The 17,303-nt window shown below is 40.8% G+C and overlaps 1 protein-coding gene across 1 annotated transcript in view; it reads left to right on the top strand.

Annotated features, from left to right (window-relative positions):
* Positions 1-11,822: 11,822 nt before the first annotated feature.
* LOC310648262 (26S proteasome non-ATPase regulatory subunit 11-like) overlaps positions 11,823-17,303 on the top strand; it is a 41,363-nt gene continuing 35,882 nt past the window's right edge. Inside the window, exons 1-2 of the mRNA XM_083376013.1 lie at positions 11,823-11,956; positions 14,781-14,882. Coding sequence (XP_083232139.1) covers positions 11,866-11,956; positions 14,781-14,882 — 193 coding nt within the window. The 5' untranslated portion in view covers positions 11,823-11,865. The remainder of the gene's footprint in view (positions 11,957-14,780; positions 14,883-17,303) is intronic.

Here is a 17,303-nt window from a genome sequence, read left to right as displayed (position 1 = left end):
CCTAAACAGGGCGGCCGGGCGATTATCTGCAGACGCGATAAGGGTGGCGAAGTGGTTAGACCTCGCCTCCCTTATCGCAGCGAGATAAGACCTAATGTAGGCTCTTAGTCGCAATCGGTCGGATTCGGATCGGCTGGACCTCCAACCGCTCTCTAGGCCCCGTCTCCGACGCTTCATCTCCCGGAGCTCCGCAGAGAACCATGGAGCTCGACGGGATCTGCACCGGGTCAGGGGCCGCAGGGGTACAACCCGGTCAAGAGCCTCAGTGGCCGTCCTTTCCCAGGCTTCCACTAAGGCATCTGCCGAGCTGTGAGCAAGGGAGGCAGGTGGGGACCCCAGCGCTGCCTGGAACCTCTGGGGATCCATTAAGCGTCTGGGGCGGTACCATTTAATGTTTATGTTTACACAGACATTGTAGAGCTTCAGATAGTGGGCGACGTCTATGTGCAGTTACTGCGCTGTGTGCCTGTGCGAGGGCAAGACAATGATTTCGTCACAATGACCTATGACCATCCACATTATGTACCGGTCAGCAAACATCACATCGACACCATTACCATAGAAATCAAAACTGATCAGGACAAAAATGTGCATTTTTATCATGGGAAGGTGATTGTCAAGCTTCATTTTAGGCCTCGGAAAAGTGAAGGATGGTTGTGATCAAGGAGCACGGGAACCCTCAAGACTACGTGGCTTACTACAGGGCACAAGCTGGTGGCGGCCTTCTAGGCTTCCGAGGAGCCCCCATTATGTACGGGACAGGTTTAGGGGGTCTGTTCCATGGGCTTTTTCGAAAAGCATTGCCTTTTTTGAGGCGAGGATTAGAAATCATTAAGCCGCATGTGAAATCTGCTGCCAAAAACATTGCCAGAGATGTTGCGGGTCATCTTGTATCCCGTGTTGTTGAGAGGGGGCAGGATGGATCAGGGATGATCATAACCAAGAAGAATTACGCATTGGGCCCGCCTATTCTGTTTAAAAAGAGAAGACTTGTGAAAAAGACCCGCCATACCAAGAGGAGACGTGCACAGAAGAGGAAGCCCTGTGACAAGGAAGACATATTCTAATATGGCATTTATTCATTCTGCTTCAGAGGAATGTGTTAAATCAGAACTGGATCTTTTTCAACTGGCACCTACACAGACCAGTATTGAAAACAGTACCTATGTCGAGATCCCACCTTTATCAACGCTGACACCCAATGCTCCCCTGGAATTTTTTATCACGGGCCATGGTGAACATTACACGGATTTATACAACACCCTGCTGTATGTGAGTTGCAAGATTGTAAAGGCTGATGGTTTGGATATTGACGACGGGGCTAGGGTGGCCCTGACCAACTACCCCATAGCATCACTGTTTAATCAGCTGGATGTTACCTTGGGAGATCGGCTCATTACACAGAGCCATCATTGCTATTCTTACCGGGCCATGATTGAACTGATTCTGAACTTTGGTGGTGATGCGCTGGGTACCCAATTTACAGCTGGTGGTTTTCACAAAGATGACTCGGACCTCATGAAGAGTACTCTACTGACAGCTGCTGGGAACTCCGGTTTCAAAGCGAGAGCAAGACACACGGCCGGTAGTCGTAAATGGGACCTGCTAGGGCCTCTGCATAGCGATCTGTTTTTTCAAGACAGACTGCTAATTAACGGTGTTGATGTGAAAGTCAAACTCACAAGAAGCAGAAATGAATTTTGCGTGATGAAGGATGGCAATGAGAATTACAAAGTGCAACTCTTGGTGGCTTCTCTCTTTGTAAAACATGTAAAAGTAGCCCCAGGAGTGTGCCTTGGTCATACAGAAGCTTTGCTCTCCTCCAATGCCAAATACCCCATTGATCGAGTGGAGATGAAGGTTTACAGCATTCCTGCAGGTAGCCTTGTGTGTAATCAGGAAAATCTATTTCTGGGTCAGCTACCTAAACAATTAGTGATTGGGTTTGTGGACAATGCATCTTTTAGTGGGGATTATGAAAGAAAACCGTTCAATTTTCAACACTGCAATGTCAATTTTTGCGCCTTGCATTGTGATGGCGAGCAGATTCCTGCAAAGCCTCTTCAGCCTGATTATGAGCACGGTCTTTTTGTGAGAGAGTACATGCAGATAGTGCAGGCCACAGGTAAAGGCATGGAAGACAGGCCGCTGTTAATCAGGGAAGAATTCCATGGATGAGAATCCTAAAGGGGAAAACAACTCAAGAAGCTTGGGAAATTTTGAAAAGTGAGATAATAAAGGCCCAGTCTAGTACAATACCAACAAAGAAGAAAAATAACAGCTCTCAAAAGAAACCAGCATGGCTGCATAAAGAACTCTCTGATAAATTGAAAGATAAAAAGGACAAGTATAAGAATTGGAAAGAGGGGCACATAACTAAGTCAGAATATCAGCAAATAGCCCGTGCCTGCAAAGATGAAGTGAGGAAAGCTAAGGCTCAAAATGAACTAAGGCTTGCGACCAAAGTCAAAAATAACAAAAAATGCTTCTTTCAACATATAAAAAAACAAGAAAAAAGTTAAGGAAATGATTGGTCCATTAGTGGGGGAAAGTGGCAAGAAGGTGACAAGCAATAGGAAGAAAGCAGAACTATTTAATTCATTTTTTGCATCTGTCTTTACAAAGGAAAAAAACAGTCCAACCTACCCAAACCAGTGCCATAAAAAACAGAATAGAAACGCAAGTTAAGATAGGCAAGAAAATGGTAAGTGAGCACCTGTCCAGCCTAGACGAGTTCAAATCACCAGGACCAGATGGATTACACCCCAAGGTTCTCAAGGAACTGGCAGACGCGATCTCAGAACCACTAAACTATATTTTTCAAAGATCCTGGAGCACTGGGGAACTACCAGAGGACTGGAAAAGAGCTGATGTAGTTCCCATCTTCAAAAAAGGGGAAAAAATAGATCCAGGAAACTACAGACCTATCAGCCTGACCTCAATACCTGGGAAGATTCTGGAAAAGATAATCAAACAACAAATCAGCGAACACCTTGATGCAAACAAAGTCATCACTAAAAGTCAACATGGGTTTATCAAAAACAGATCATGCCAGACAAATCTTATTACATTCTTTGACCAAGTGACAAAACTAGTGGACCAGAGGAACGCTGTAGATATAATTTACTTGGACTTCAGTAAGGCATTTGATAAAGTAGATCACAACCTACTACTTGATAAGATAGAAAAATGTGGGTTAGATAGCATTACCACCAGATGGATTCGTAGCTGGCTGACAGGCCGTACTCAGCGTGTGGTGCTCAATGGAACTGCATCTACATGGAAGGAAGTGTGTAGTGGGGTGCCCCAGGGCTCTGTTCTAGGCCCAGTGCTCTTCAATATCTTCATTAATGATTTGGATGAGGGGATGATGGGGAACTCATCAAATTTGCAGACGACACCAAGCTGGCAGGAATAGCCAATACTCCAGAAGATAGGCTTAAGATACAGAAGGATCTGGACAGACTCGAACACTGGGCACTATCTAACAAAATGAAATTCAATGGTGAAAAAAGTAAGGTTCTACATTTAGGCAGGAAAAATCAAATGCATAGGTATAGTATAGGTGGTACCTTGCTCAATAGTAGTAACTGTGAGAGGGATCTCAGAGTCTTAGTAGACAATCACTTCAATATGAGCCAGCAGTGTGCTGCAGCTGCCAAAAAAGCCAACACAGTGCTAGGCTGCATTAACAGAGGGATAGAATCAAGATCAAGTGAAGTACTAATACCAATTTACAATGCTTTGGTAAGGCCACATCTGGAATACTGCATCCAGCCACCAGGGGGCGTAAAAAAGATGTCGAGACTCTAGAAAGGGTACAGAGAAGAGCAACAAAGATGATTAGGGGGCTGGAGGCTAAAACATATAGGGAACGGTTGCTGGAATTGGGTATGTGTAGTTTAATGAAGAGAAGAGTGAGGGGTGACATGATAGCAGTGTTCCAATATCTCAGGGGCTACCACAAAGAAGAGGGAGTCAAGCTATTCTCCAAAGCACGTGAAAGCAGGACAAGAAGCAATGGATGGAAACTAGTCAAGGAGAGAAGCAACCTAGAACTTCCTGACAGTTAGAACAATTAACCAGTGGAACAACCTGCCTCCAGAGGTGGTGAATGCTCCAACACTGGAGGTTTTTAAGAGGAGACTGGACAGCCATTTGCCTGAAATGGTATAAGGTTTCCTGCCTGAGCAGGGGGTTGGACTAGATGACCTCGAAGGTCCCTTCCAACTTTATTATTATTATTATTATTATTATTATTATTATTATTATTATTATTATTATTATTATTATTATTATTATTAGTAGTAGTAGTAGTAGTAGTAGTAGTAGTAGGGAAGAGTTTATCAGAGGGTATACTTTGTATTGTTTTGACTTGAGTCCTGATCAGGGGTGCTCTGAGCACTATTCTTTGATCAGGAACGGTAACCTTAGAGCCGAAATTAGATTTGCACAACCCCTCCCCAACACCGTCAACATGATTCTCTATGCAATCTTTGAAAACCTTATTGAAATAAGTCACACAAGGAATGTGCTCTTTGATTATATGTGAGTATGGACACACTGCAACTCCGCCACTTGTTCTCTGGAAATAAAGCCTTTCTAGAGGTCTACCCTTGTGACCTGCTACCCCAGAGACAAATCTCCAAAAGACCTTTTGGATTAATTGTAAATACCCACCCTCACACTCTGCCTGGTGAACACTGGCTGGCCCTCTACTTCCCATCTCCCGGATATGGCGCATTTTTTGATTCTTATGGAAGACGGCCGGATAGCCCTGACTTTCTTGGCTCCATAGCGAAGTTTTTAGAGCAGCAAGCTGAGAAGTACACATTTCACCAACGCCAACTGCAGCACCCCAGCGCTGTGACCTGCGGGCAACACTGTGCGTTTTTTCTACTGAACCGGACTAAAGGAGTAGACTATGAAAATATTTTAAAGATGTACTCCAATGTCAATATTAAAAATGATCAAATGGTAAAGCTGTTTGTAAAAACTATAAAGGTGGGAAGGGGACTTGGAACCTGTAACCGTCACCAGTGCATACAGACATGCCTGCCTTACTGTAAAATAAAGAAAAAGACTTAAATGTTTTTATTTGTTTCACTGTGTTTTTATTCATTTTACAAATTGAGCCAGTCACCAAACCTGAGCCTACTTCTAGGGTTTAATGTCCAAGGGCTAGAAGGGGCACTGGTAAACAGAGGCTTCTGAGCCCCAAAAGGGGCTGTCATAACAGAGTCAGGGATAGTAGCAGTTTCATCCTTAACAACCAGAGAATCTTTCAACTTTTCTATTTGCTCTTTAACAGCTGTAGACCCCAACACAGAGGTCGGAACATTCACCTCAGCCATAGCATTCATAAAGTCATCCCAGCCTTTAGGTTTCCGCTTCTCAGTAGGGGCTCAGTGCTGCGAGGCTCCTTTCACCAAGTCTAAAATATTAGTACCAGGAATAGGGACCCCTTTGTATAAAAAGGTACTGCGATCATCCCAGGTTGAGATGTCCTGATGCTGTTTCATTTTGTTCAGAAAAAGTTCCGCATTTTTCCTGTAACGGGTGCTCACACTGCTTAGGATCTCGGCCATTGCTGTGTCCTGTGGAGATGGCTGTGGTGGCTGTTCTGGTAATGTTGGAAGTGGCCGAGGTTCTTCCGGTGGGTAAATGAGATTCAGTCTGTCCTTTTCAGACTCATTTTGCCTGGTTAGTCTTAGATACCTCTGCAATGCAGAACTGTAGAGCTTAATCTTGTCATCCTCACACAAATCAGCTCTCTGAAGAATGGAACGCATCTCAGCATCCAACCGGTTAGTGGCTGTAGCCCCCATAGAAGGGGGCCTGCCCTGTACTTGTTCCATCTGATGACGCGATACCAGTTACATTTTCTCAGCATGATCCATGGTTTATCCAGCTAACAGGCTAGTCAACCACGGAATAGCTGCCCCTAGTAAGGGACCGATAAAACCACCCGACTGTAGTATGACCTGCTTCTTCTTTTTGAGTGAGACCTTTCTATCACTCAACTTTTTAATGACACCTTTCTTTCTCTTTAGAGACCGGAATTGTGAAGGTTTCAGAGGAAGGTTTCCTTTTAGGGTGTTCAAAGCTATTTCTGCTATAGCCCCAAGGTCATTATTAGCATTGCGTAAGATGGCTTTTCTCTGTCTTGGTCCGGCCTTTACTAAGATTTTTAAAAGCCCCCAATTTCTACGTACCCTCTCTGACATCTTAAATGTACTAGTGCTAAGGCAGCCGGGCTACTGCTTTTTACACTTCTTTTTCATTGTGTAAACAGCAGGCCAATCAGGTGGGAAGAGGCCTGTTCTCAACCTGTAGGATTCTGGAGTGGTGGCTGCCAAATCTACCAAAAGGTACCCGTGTGGTTTGCGAGTGGCATCTTGGAATACTTCTAAAAAATACTTTGTGTTAGTGGGGTACATCTGCCTGGCCAGTGTGACAATTTGCATCTGATCACGGGGGTTGCTGAATAAAACCAAATATTTGGAATTCAGAGCTATTGTTCTCATTTTCTTACCTTGAAAAAACAGGTTTTGTAATATGAGAATAATGCTCAGGTTTCTGTGATGAACGTACTGTGTAAAAGCCTTCTCTATTTGATCGCTCTCACTGGCCGATGTCATGAGATCATCTATCACAGCTAGAGTAATTTGATTTGGTGGAAACAAATCATCATCTTCAAAAGAAGACGGAAGCCCCTCCATAAACTTAATATAAGGGAATTTATTAAGCAGTTCTTTGTACAGAGGTTGCCAACAGTTATAAAACCATACAATATTTTGAGGCAATTGAGACAACACGACATCACCACGTTCCAACATTTGTTTGATAAAAAAAGATTTGCCAGAATTGGACGGACCGCTTATAATACAGGAGAAGGGGTGTACAAATTGTGCAATATTTTCCACCATCCTTAATAGCCGTAAGGCAACGTAAAGTAATCTTCGTTCTTTAATAATCTTTTATTATACACTACTTTTAGAGTTTTACAGAGGACTCGTTTCTAGTGTCCACTGTTTCTTAACCCTAACAATCCCCAACTGTTCTACCCTGATCTCTTTTTTTCTCTCTGCACCAGACAGACAATAATCATCTACCAAATCTTTCAAGCTGTCAAAATTAACCTTTTTGCTATTACCGCAGTTTAGTGTGATTCCCTTCACCTTTAGCACCGCTTCACCGTTGGACAAAACATAAGCATACGTTTTGGGACCGGCCACAACAAACTCTGTTATCGTAGTGTTTGGAGGAATCTCACTTGTCAGCTGTCCTAAATAATCACCCAAAGGTGGAGTCCACGCTCCCTCTCTACTTACAAAAATGACTGAATCGGTGTCATGATACAGGCATCTATCGCCCAGCCCATCCAGCAGCCTGTATAATTCCAGCCGTGCATACGCTGTTGTAAAGCTGGCAATGAATACATTAGTACATGAGGCTTTGGTGGGATGGTTCTTGGCAGTTTTCCATGTCACAACGGCTGTCTCACTATCGACAAACTCACAGGAGGAAACATCATAATAGGGCACAAAAAGATATTTGAATAATTCCTCAGGGTTTGTCACCACAGAGGTTGTCAGGTGATTGGTGCTCTGACCAAACTTGCCCCACAGCGAGTTTAAAAAGAGTTTGGCAATCTGCCTTTTAGCAGGATTTACCTCAATGTGTTCACGGCGTAAGCGGACACCTTCCATCTTTTCATAATCACGAATATATGGCTCTTTATCCTGTTCTGTTTTGCACCAGTCAGGGTAGCCGCTGGCCTCCTGTTTCTGTCTGAGATGTGTGTTAATATAATCTGAAAATAGCCCATTTGATGTACTTTCAAAATGCCAGATCTCATAGATTTCAACAATTCTGTAACCTTTTTCTAAAGCTACATTCAATTCAACAGTACACCATGTCCCAGTCAGAGCCCTTTCCTCATCACTGTGTTTACAGGGTGTGGTTTGCAGTTTTTCTGTGCAGGTTGCACACAAAGTAAACATTAATTTGCCCCCTGATTTGTGGGGTAGGACAGGGAAATAGAGATTCCTTGGTGGGTACATTTTGACTTTGGCTAACCCAAAATATTGTTTTATGTCCCCAAAATCTTGGTAGATAATATGTGGATGGCCAATTGGGTACTCCTTGGTCTTAGGGGTACAAACTGGTGAAATCGTAATATAAGATTTGCTCACCAGGTTTTGGTTTGTAGTAAAGACATGTGGCATTTGTTCTACCACCAAAAAAAGCATTTCAAGGTATCAAAGGTGTTGGGAGCTTATTCTCAACCAGAAACTGCTTCAAAGAGGTGTCATCCTCAACCATGGCCCTCCATGCGTGTTCCCAGATGCAGCGCACTGCATAACCCTGGGCCCTGAGGTACTCTACTTTAATCCTAGTACGGCTGTGCAGGGTGCCATATGTTGATCCAAGTAATTTGTTGAAGTCTTTTTCAGAGTAGCAGACAGGGCACCCATGAAAAAAACAACCATAAAATTCAAAAGCTGTGGGTGTGTCATTTATGACAGCAAAACCATCCAAAAAATATTTGCCTACTTGTTTTTCACCCCCCTTCAGTGCATGCTGAATATTGACGTTCTCAGTGTGCTCTATGTACATCAACCATTGTATTGCAGGTGCTGAATACCTTTTCTGTGTCTTGTGATAATTATCCATAGGAGCTAAAGCAATGGAGTTGTTGTTCAAATACATGAACCGGTACTGTGCCATACAGACAGACGCCAATGTGATATATTGGAAGGGGTCAATGCAACAAATCACTATCTCCTCAACAATATCCCCACCGCCCCTCCTGATGAACTCATGCTCAGTCATTTCCATTACCTGCTCCCTAAATCGAATACATGCTTCTCTTAATATATCTACATCCTGCCTGCAATAGTGAGCCAGAGCTTTCTTTAGTTTAAATACAGTACCTGTATTAGCAGCGTGCCATTTCAGGAATTCTTCTCTCTCCCTGGGCATCATGGTTTCAGGGCTATAATACTTGGTTTCAGGGAGCGGCCCAACGTAGTCTTGATTGGCCATTGTATAGAACAAGTGGGGGAAATATCCTTTGCAGCCTTGAAACCCCATAGCTTTGGGTAATTTACTTAATTTAAGGGGCAAAAATGAGAGGCTATCAATAAACCGGATCTTGTAAGCCAGCAGGGTGATACACAGAAGTTTCCCTCCCAGGCTTATAAGCTGAACCCTAACCTTTTCCCGGATCAACTGCCTCAGTACTAGGTACCCGTCATTGTGAGCGATAAAAGTGCATCCTTTAAACTTATCATTTATAAATGTCTTTACAAACTGATCCAGACATCTAACACCATAACAATCCCACCTCACAACATCTTCATCATCATCATCCTTCAACATATCCCTGGCACATGCATAATTAGGTATATGTGTGCCTGTCTCTTGGCAGCATTCAAAATCATAAATAATGTACCTTTGGCCAATTTGTGGCCGGTCCAGCTCTTTTAGAAAACATAAATGATATTCCAAACTTTCAACCTTCTCAGAACACTGCCCACACTTGATTCCAAAGGAGGATCAAGACCTTACTCAACCTAAAAATTATAGACCTATATCGCTTTTAAATACAGATTATAAGATTTTTGCTAAAGTATTGGCTAATAGATTAATGCAAGTTTTGAAACAAATGATTCATAGTGATCAATCGGGATTTATATCTGGGAGGTATATGAAATATAACGTAAGACAAATTGTAAACTTGCTTGAATACTTGGATAAGAACAACCAAGTCTCCGCAGCATTGATACTTTTGGATGCAGAGAAAGCCTTTGACCAATTGAATTGGCAATTTTTATTGAGAGTTGTTGAGATGAATTTTGGAGAAGCTTTTTTACATGCTATTAAAGTTATATATCAACAACAAACTGCACAAATTATAGTTAATGGGGGACTAACGGAGACCTTTAAAATTGAAACAGGTACAAGACAGGGATGCCCCCTATCACCATTATTGTTTGTTTTAACATTAGAGATTTTATTAATTAAAATTCGAGAGTCCTCTATGACAAAGGGAATTAAAATAAAACAGAATGATTATAGATTGAGAGCTTTTGCTGACGACTTGGTTGTGACAGTATCTCAACCGTTACAGTCGGTTATAGATTTGATGGAAATTATAACTCAGTATGGTAAGGTTTCTGGGTTCAAGGTGAATAGTAATAAGACTAAGATATTATCTAAGAACTTATCTATGAGTGAAAGGGATATGTTATCTAAATTAACAGGTTTTGAAATAGTGAAAAAGGTTAAATATTTAGGAGTATATATTGAAGCCTCAAATGTAAAATTGTATAAGAATAATTATGAAACACTATGGTTGAAGGTACAAAGGGATTTAAATAATTGGAAAAAATTACAATTATCATTACTGGGAAGAATTGCAGTTGTTAAAACGAATGTTCTGCCAAAGTTTCTCTTTTTGTTTCAAATGATACCTATATTGAAAAAGGATGCCAACCTTGATCAATGGCAGAAGGGTATTAATAAATTTATTTGGGCGGGGAAAAAACCAAGAGTTAAATTTGACACACACACACACACACACGCACGAGGGGGAGAAACAACGCTGGACTGCCGCCACCTCTGCCAGCCCTGCAAGCCTCTGCCGCCCCTTCTCTCCGCTGCCTGTTGCGAACGAGCTCGTGCGTGTGTGTGTGTCAGACCCGCAGGAATGGCTAGTAAAGGTGGCGGCAGTCCGGCATTTGCGTTTCTCTGTGTGTCAAGCCCCGTGGGCCCGACACACAGGAAGGGGGGGAATGCCGGAATGCCGCTTCCCTACCAGCCATTCCCGTGGGTCTGACACACACACGCACGCACGAGGGGGAGAAACAACGCTGGACAACGCACTTCATGCTTCCTTCCGCAGATGAGCTTTATGGGGATGCTGACTTCATTTCCAGCAGGACTTGGCACCTGCCCACACTGCCAAAAGCCCCAAAACCTGGTTCAATGACCGTGGGATTACTGTGCTTGATTGGCCAGCAAACTCGCCTGACCTGAACCCCATAGAGAATCTATGGGGCATTGCCAAGAGAAAGATGAGAGACATGAGACCAAACAATGCAGAAGAGCTGAAGGCCGCTATTGAAGCATCCTGGTCTTCCATAACACCTCAGCAATGCCACAGGCTGATAGCTTCCATGCCAGGCCGCATTGAGGCAGTAATTGCTGCAAAAAGGGCCCAAACCAAGTACTGAGTACATATGCATGCTTATACTTTTCAGAGGTCCGATATTCTTCTATGTACACTCCTTGTTTTATTGATTGCATGTAATATTCTAATTTTCTGAGATTGTGGATTTGGGGTTTTCATGAGCTGTACGCCATAATCATCACAATTATGACAAATCACGGCTTGTTACGGAACTAATATATGAGATAGACTCATTACATGCTTTGCATGTAATGAGTCTATCTCATATATTAGTTCCCCCTTTTAAGTTGCATTACTGAAATAAATGAACTTTTGCACGATATTCGAGTTTCACCTGTAAATCTTTCCTTTCCTGAAGAGCTTGCGTGAGTCTCTTCTTTCTACAACACTATGATGCTGAGTTAGCGTACGGCGTAGATAGTTCAGCTCCCCCCAGACTCCGCCTTCATTGCTTAATTAGCAGCAACCAATCCACTTGATTCCTATGATGTTCATGAAACACTACGTTTCCCAGCCAGCGCTGCTTCTTGGTGGGTAATCATAGAATTATATCATTGTAGTTTGACGCAGCAAAGTCGAAGGGAAGGAAGTGAGACAAGCAGTTTCCGGTGAAAATAACGCCCTGCGATTCTGGCCGGCGTGAGTGAGCGAGTTTTGCTTTTAAGATGGCGGCTGCGGCGGGCTTAGAGTTTCAGCGCGCCCAGTCGTTGCAGAGCACTGATCGCGAGGCCTCAATCGGCATTTTGCACTCCATAGGTGAGTTGAGCCCGCCGAAAAGTGGAAAACTGGCAGTCGACCTGGTTGCCAATAGTGGAACGAAATTGATGATGGGCCTGGACGGCTTGGACTGGATCCACTGCTGACTCACTGAGCAATTCCGAAGGAAAACGGAATTTGGAAATGGGAAGGCTCAGTTGGAACGGCCTGAGTAGGTCTATATTCAGCATCGCTTCATGGAAATAGAGAAAGCAAGTCGGGATTGGAAGACAAATGCTGGGATTGAGCTGAAGGGGAGGGTCGAGGCTGACAAGTGGTCTCAGAGCACCAAGCGGGCTCTCTGACCTGTCATTGGCTTTAATTCAGAAGGGGTGGTCTTGAGGATTAGAAACTAAGCGGGCGGATTTGTCCGCTAGGAATGGGGTTTGCTGCCGCTTTTCACCTACTTTCTAGCCTTTGCCCTGACGTAGTTAGCTTAGTCTGACTTTCTAAACGGACTTCACTTTTTTGGATCTCCATTCAAAAGCAACTTTCTCTGACATTAAAGGTAATGAGCGGGCGATTCTATACAGAGGGGAAAGAAGTGTGTATGAGCTGATGATCAATCAGTAGGAGTTTTTTTTGAAATATAGGTTGATGTTCTAATGGGAGTGGAGAGTGGATTCTTGGTCACAGTGAATATGTAAGGGAGTACATTGCACTTGTTTTACTAGTTGTTTAATATGTTTTATCATTCAGTATTTTTAGCATTAGTTTTGACAGACAAGTGGTAGTACATGATAATGCATTTTACATGCCATGAAACATTTCACTTGTTGGTTGTAGAAAATACTATTTACAAGTGTAAATTAGTATATCCTGGAAGTTTTATTGGTTCATTTTTAGTTGGGCTTTTCTTAGCTAATAGTATGATAGAAGTGCCCTGCTACAGAGAGTAAAAGGAGAAAATGCTCTGTGCAATGGAAGTGGAGTATTTAGGGAGACAGAAGTTATGGTCTGGGGATGGCAGTAGGAATGGTAATGTGAGGAGTAAGAATAATGGATCTAAAAAGGGCTAATACAGAAATTGGATATAGAAAAAATGGTGAAGCAGCATGAGTAAAGTTGTAGTTGGACCACACTTTGAATGTTCCTGACTTGTCCGTGTGAGGGTATTGCTAGTTAGAGCATGTTCATATTCCAGAAGTCTACTGTATGTCCACATAGGTAAATATGTAGTGTAGAGATGTCCGCTGCTGTTATTAAACAAGATGGCTACTATCCTTATGCCCATTAATGGGCTTCATGAGGGCATATGGTTAACTACTAGATTAAATGAGCTTTTGTTCTGATTTTAGGACTGTCCTTGTTTCTTATCTAAAAATAATTTAGTTTAATTATGTAATTCTAAACATTGTAGAAAGGCTCTCTTTTCCAAATCCGGAGGTAAGTGATAATCCAATTTTCTGTAAAATGGGTGTGTAATTAACTATGTGAAGTACCCTTTTTTTCTTCTGTACACATACATCTTAATATAGTCTATTCCAGGGGTGTCAAACTGCTGGCCCATGGGCCGGTTGCATCATACAGAGGCTGTGCCCACTCCAGCGCCAGCAATGCAAAAAAAGTTGTGATATGTCGCAACATGTCACGTGATGCAGCGAGTTTGACACCCATGGTCTATTCCATACATTTTATATCACGTTCCACTTGATTTTCTGTAGAACACGTTAGTTGGTAACAGCAGTAAGACAACATCCTCGCTCAGACAAGTATGAGTACAGGACACCTGGTGTAGAGGTTCTTTTTGTGAGCTTGCCAGCAGCAAAGAAATGAGATAAGTACACCACCAAGGGTAACTTGCTTCCACATTTGTTGTCCACAGAAGGTTCCCTGGTCTTGCAGTGTTCAGTGAATCCTGGTGTTAGTCACTGGAACTTATGAAGACAAGATTGATTTAGGGAATTGGTTCCTATGCATCTTTGCTGTGCTTGACAATGAGTTTTGCCTTAGGACAATTTTTTTTTGATATTCTGATTATTCTGAAAATGGGAAACAATATTAATTTGGCTCAGTAACTTTGCTATTGGGAACTGTTGTGTCCTGAGAACAGCTCCTGTTGTCATTACGTTTATTTTAGGTCACCCACACAGCATTTTATTTTTCTTATAGTGCTATAATTTTAAGTGCAATCCATCATAGATGATGGTTATGCTGTTCTTTGCATTATCAGTTGCCCCAGGATGGAAAGAAGATAAATTAGGATGAAATGAATGATTCTGCCAATGAACCTTTTGTAAGCAATAGTGGGTTATAGTGGGGACGTGCATTTTTTATTTCAGGTCAGTATAACATTCACCCTTAGTATTGCTAAAGATAATTGAATGATCTCCCAAGCAAAAAGTTTGTATTTCATTAATGCCTTAAATGTTAGCTGCTACACTGTGCAGGTACTCTAAGAAACAAGCTTACTCTTTTGGCTTCTCTGAATAACAGTGTTTTTTGTGCTTGTTCCTGCAAATTAGCACTGGTGGCATACCTGTTTTTAGTGTTGGAAAACTTTATATGCATTGTCTTATTTACAGTATCTAGTAACACATTCAAGAGTGAAGGAGATTAATTTCATAGTTGCAGCCATATTTATTCTGATGCAAGTATTAATACCAAATGGGCCGACATCAAACACTGTATAAATATTCTATTTGATGAGCTGCCTCATGATGCAGATCTTTCTGCTCCTTGTTCAAGACAATGAATAATCTGTCAGGCAGGTCTTTTTGGCTTACAAGAAGCAAGTTAAATTTAAAATGGAAGTTTAAGAGAATTGTAAACAGTCTTCCATTTGAAATATTCTCTGCTTTTATTAAAATGTTTATCTTCACAGTGAAACGTGATGTTCAAGAGGATGATGAAGAAGCAGTCCAATTCAAAGAACAGAGCATCCTGGAACTTGGGAGTCTTTTGGCCAAGACAGGACAGGCAGAAGGTAAATTCTATATTTAATCAGTTTAATGGTCACATCCCTAGCAGCTTTTCTAAAACTAGTATAAATACTAGAGTGGGAGATTTTCTTTTTCTACCAGTAATTTGAAATTGATCTTGATCAAATAATTATCCTGTTTAAACCTCTTTGTTTTCCCACCACTGTTTCTCCATGTTAAATTATGATTTAACCATGGCTGGCTTCACACATTTCATAAAGCCATAAACTATAAACACTAACTAGGTTCACACTGCATTCTAAGCCCAAACAAGCCATTTTGTGACCTAGTCTTTAGAAAATGTAGTTTGTGGAAAATTAACATCCCTGCCTATTTATTGTGGTTTGACATAAATAACATGAAGCTTAATTATCTGTTTTTGAGGAAGACTTAAAGTATTCATAATCATTAAACACTGACATGCTTCAGGACCAAACTAATAAAATGTTAATTATAATATGTATTTACTATTAATATGTCTATGCTGCTTCATTTCAAATGGTTCTGAGCAACTTATAGCAAAATAAGGATTACATAACAGAAAACAGTGTAAATTGGTTGGCTTTTTTTTATTAAAAAGGTTTACAATACATTTTATCTTTAACAAACCAAAAAAAAAGAAAAAAAACCTTCCCAACCCCCTCCCCCCCACCCTCTTCCCCCTCCCCAACCCTCCCCAACCCCTCCCTCACTTTCCCCTCCCCCCCTCCCCAGAGCAAAATACACGGTATAAAAATACAATCATAATCTAACTTACGCAAACAATCCTAAACTATTTAAACTACCGAACTTTAACTCATATAAGAAAAACTCCAAACATATATATATATATATATATATATATATATATATATATATATATATATATCATATCAATAATTATACAAATACAAAATAATACTTTCCAATCTAATACCAAAACACAGAATATAAAAATACAAACAATCATGATCTAACTTACGCAAACAAACCTAAGCTATTCAAACTATCAAACTTTAACTCATATAGGTAAATTCCAAACATACATATATATATCATACCAATGATTATTCAAATACAAAATAATACCTTCCAATCTGATACCCAATAAAAACAATCTCAAATAAACCAATTTATATCAATTGTCTAAAACTATTCCTCATTCCAGCTAAGCTTTAAATTCACATTATCCTAATGTGTTATACAACTCAAAGTACCATAGATTACTTTCCAAACTTAAGAAATTTTTATATAACCACATCATTCTTATATTCTTATATTCTATTACCTATTCCAATATTACGCATAAAAATATTACAAATTAACTTCGATCACAAAGAAAACAATTTATATCAATTTTATAAAACTATTCTTCTATCCAACTAAAAGCTTAAAATTTTTCATCCAAATAACAAATCATAACCTACAGAATATCAATAAACACTACTATAAATCTTCCCAATTAACTTTTCATAATCATCTTAGAACTAAAGCAACACGAAATATTACATAATTATTTTATAAGGGTAGAAAATATATCCCCAAATATTTAGTCCTTCTAGCAATTCCAATTCCCATAATCCTTATTACATTATTGTCTCTTACAATTATGTGACTAAATCTTCAGGCTTGATTCATTCGTCCAGAAGTAGCACGCCTCTTCCAATTTCTGGCCTTCTCCAGTGATAATGAAATTTGACCCACTCCTGTATCTTTCACATCTGTCTGCATTAACCCTTCAGCAACTTGCAGGTTCTCTCTGGAACGTTGAGACTCTCTCTCACCTTTTTTCTTTGTAGATTCCAAAGATGGTATGGGGACTGCTTTTAAAACATTACTGTAGAAATCACGTGCCTGAATCTCCGTAGTAAAACAGTACCTCGTACCTTCATAGGTCACCACCATACCCACTGGTATTTGCCATCTAAACTTAATATCACGTCGTCTCAATTCTTGTGTCAAAAAAGCAAATTCCTTCCTTTATCTTAAAATCTTTGCAGGGATCTCTTAAAATCAGAACTTTTTGCTCAGCAATTACAAAATCAATATTGTAGGAGGCCTGGATAACTTCATTTCTAATCATTCTCTTTGTAAAATAAACCACCACATCTCTGGGTAGTTTCCTTTGTCTTGCGATCCACGAATTAACACGGAAGATTTTATCTATATCTTGCATTATTTCATCTGCTGGTCGCTTCAACACCCCTTCCAAAGCCTCAGAAACCATTTTCTCCAAATTTTCCTTAGGATTTTCTATTAGGCCTCTGATTCTTAAAGCAAACTCCATCTGAGAATACTGTGTCGAAATCAAATCAAAATCCATTTTCTCTATTACATTTTCAGTTTCTGTCATTTTGGCTTCCAATCTAATATCATTTTGAGCAAGATCTTCCACTCTCATCCAAAATCTCAATACTTTTAACCATGCTTTGTATTGCAGATGTGAT

This window comes from Vipera ursinii (assembly GCF_947247035.1).
Source record: "Vipera ursinii genome assembly, chromosome: W".
NCBI lineage: Eukaryota > Metazoa > Chordata > Lepidosauria > Squamata > Viperidae > Vipera > Vipera ursinii.
Note: the sequence above shows the minus strand (reverse complement) of the source record. Positions and strands in the feature narration are given on the sequence as shown.